Source organism: Neopelma chrysocephalum, unplaced genomic scaffold (assembly GCF_003984885.1).
Source record: "Neopelma chrysocephalum unplaced genomic scaffold, ASM398488v2 Primary Assembly neopelma1_93158, whole genome shotgun sequence".
Taxonomy (NCBI): Eukaryota; Metazoa; Chordata; class Aves; order Passeriformes; family Pipridae; genus Neopelma; species Neopelma chrysocephalum.
This window is the reverse complement of record NW_020921874.1, coordinates 1-1131: the sequence shown is the minus strand read 5'-3', so window position 1 is coordinate 1131 and position 1131 is coordinate 1. Positions and strand designations below refer to the sequence as shown.

General features: G+C 66.7%; 1 protein-coding gene across 1 annotated transcript; it reads left to right on the top strand.

Annotated features, from left to right (window-relative positions):
* Window positions 1-6: 6 nt before the first annotated feature.
* LOC113980234 (procollagen galactosyltransferase 1-like) lies at window positions 7-1125 on the top strand (the record flags this gene model as incomplete). Its single annotated transcript, XM_027707472.1, has 4 exons — window positions 7-144; window positions 229-361; window positions 697-824; window positions 928-1125. Coding segments are annotated over exons 1-4 (521 nt in total), but the record flags the coding sequence as incomplete, so codon positions are not given.
* Between the last annotated feature and the right edge of the window lie 6 nt (window positions 1126-1131).

Genomic DNA, 1131 nt, shown 5'->3' with positions numbered 1-1131 from the left:
GATTTGGGTGGATATTCCCAAATTCCCCCTCTCCCAGGTGTTCCTGATCAACCTGCAGCGCCGCTCCGACCGCCGGGCGCGGATGCTCCGGACGCTCCAGGAACAGGGAATTTCCTGCAAACTGGTGGAAGCCGTGGACGGTCGGTGAGTTTGGGGCTCCCGGGGGGGGGTCTCCAGGGGGAATCTTTCCCAAGGGATCCCCCTCTGGAAGCCTCCCTGGCTCCGCAGGGCCCTGAACAGCAGCGAGGTGGAGGCGCTGGGGATCCGGATGCTCCCGGGATACCGGGACCCCTTCCACGGGCGGCCCCTCACCCGGGGGGAGGTGGGCTGCTTCCTCAGCCACTTCCGCATCTGGCAGGAGGTGAGGGGGGTCTGGGGGGTCCTGGGGGGGGGTCTGGGTCTCGGCGGGGCTCCGGGGGCTCCATGGAATTGGGATCCGGGGGTATCCATGGAATTGGGATCCGGGGGTATCCATGGAATTGAGAGGGGCAGGCAGGGGGGAGCTGAGCTGCTTCCTCAGCCACTTCCGCGTCTGGCAGGAGGTGAGGGGGGTTTGGGGGATCCTGGAGGGGTCTGGGGATGATCCAGGGGGGTCCGGGGGGGTCCGGGACTCCCAGGGAATGCAGGGAACGGGGGGGCAGGCAAGGGGGAGCTGAGCTGACTCCCGGGATGGCCCTGGATGGGGATCGTTCCCAGATCTCGGCGCGGGGGCTGCGCAAGTCCTTGGTGTTCGAGGACGATTTGCGCTTCGAGATCTTCTTCCGCCGGCGCCTCACGGAGCTCATGGAGGAGCTGGAGGAGGCCGGGACACCCTGGGACCTCATGTGAGTCTGGGGCCTTCATCCTCATCTTCATCCCACCTTCCTCCCCCTCATCCCCATCCCACTTCCCTCCCCTCATCCCTCTCCTCCTCCTCCTCCTCCTCAGTTACCTGGGCCGGAAGCGGCTGCACCCGGAGCGCCCGGAGCGCCCCGTTCCCGGTGTCCGGAACCTGGTGGAGGCGGGATATTCCTACTGGACGCTGGGATACGCCCTGTCCCTGAGCGGGGCCAGGAAGCTGCTGGAGGCGGAACCCCTGGGAAAGATGATCCCGGTGGATGAATTCCTGCCCGTCATGTTCGACCGGCACCC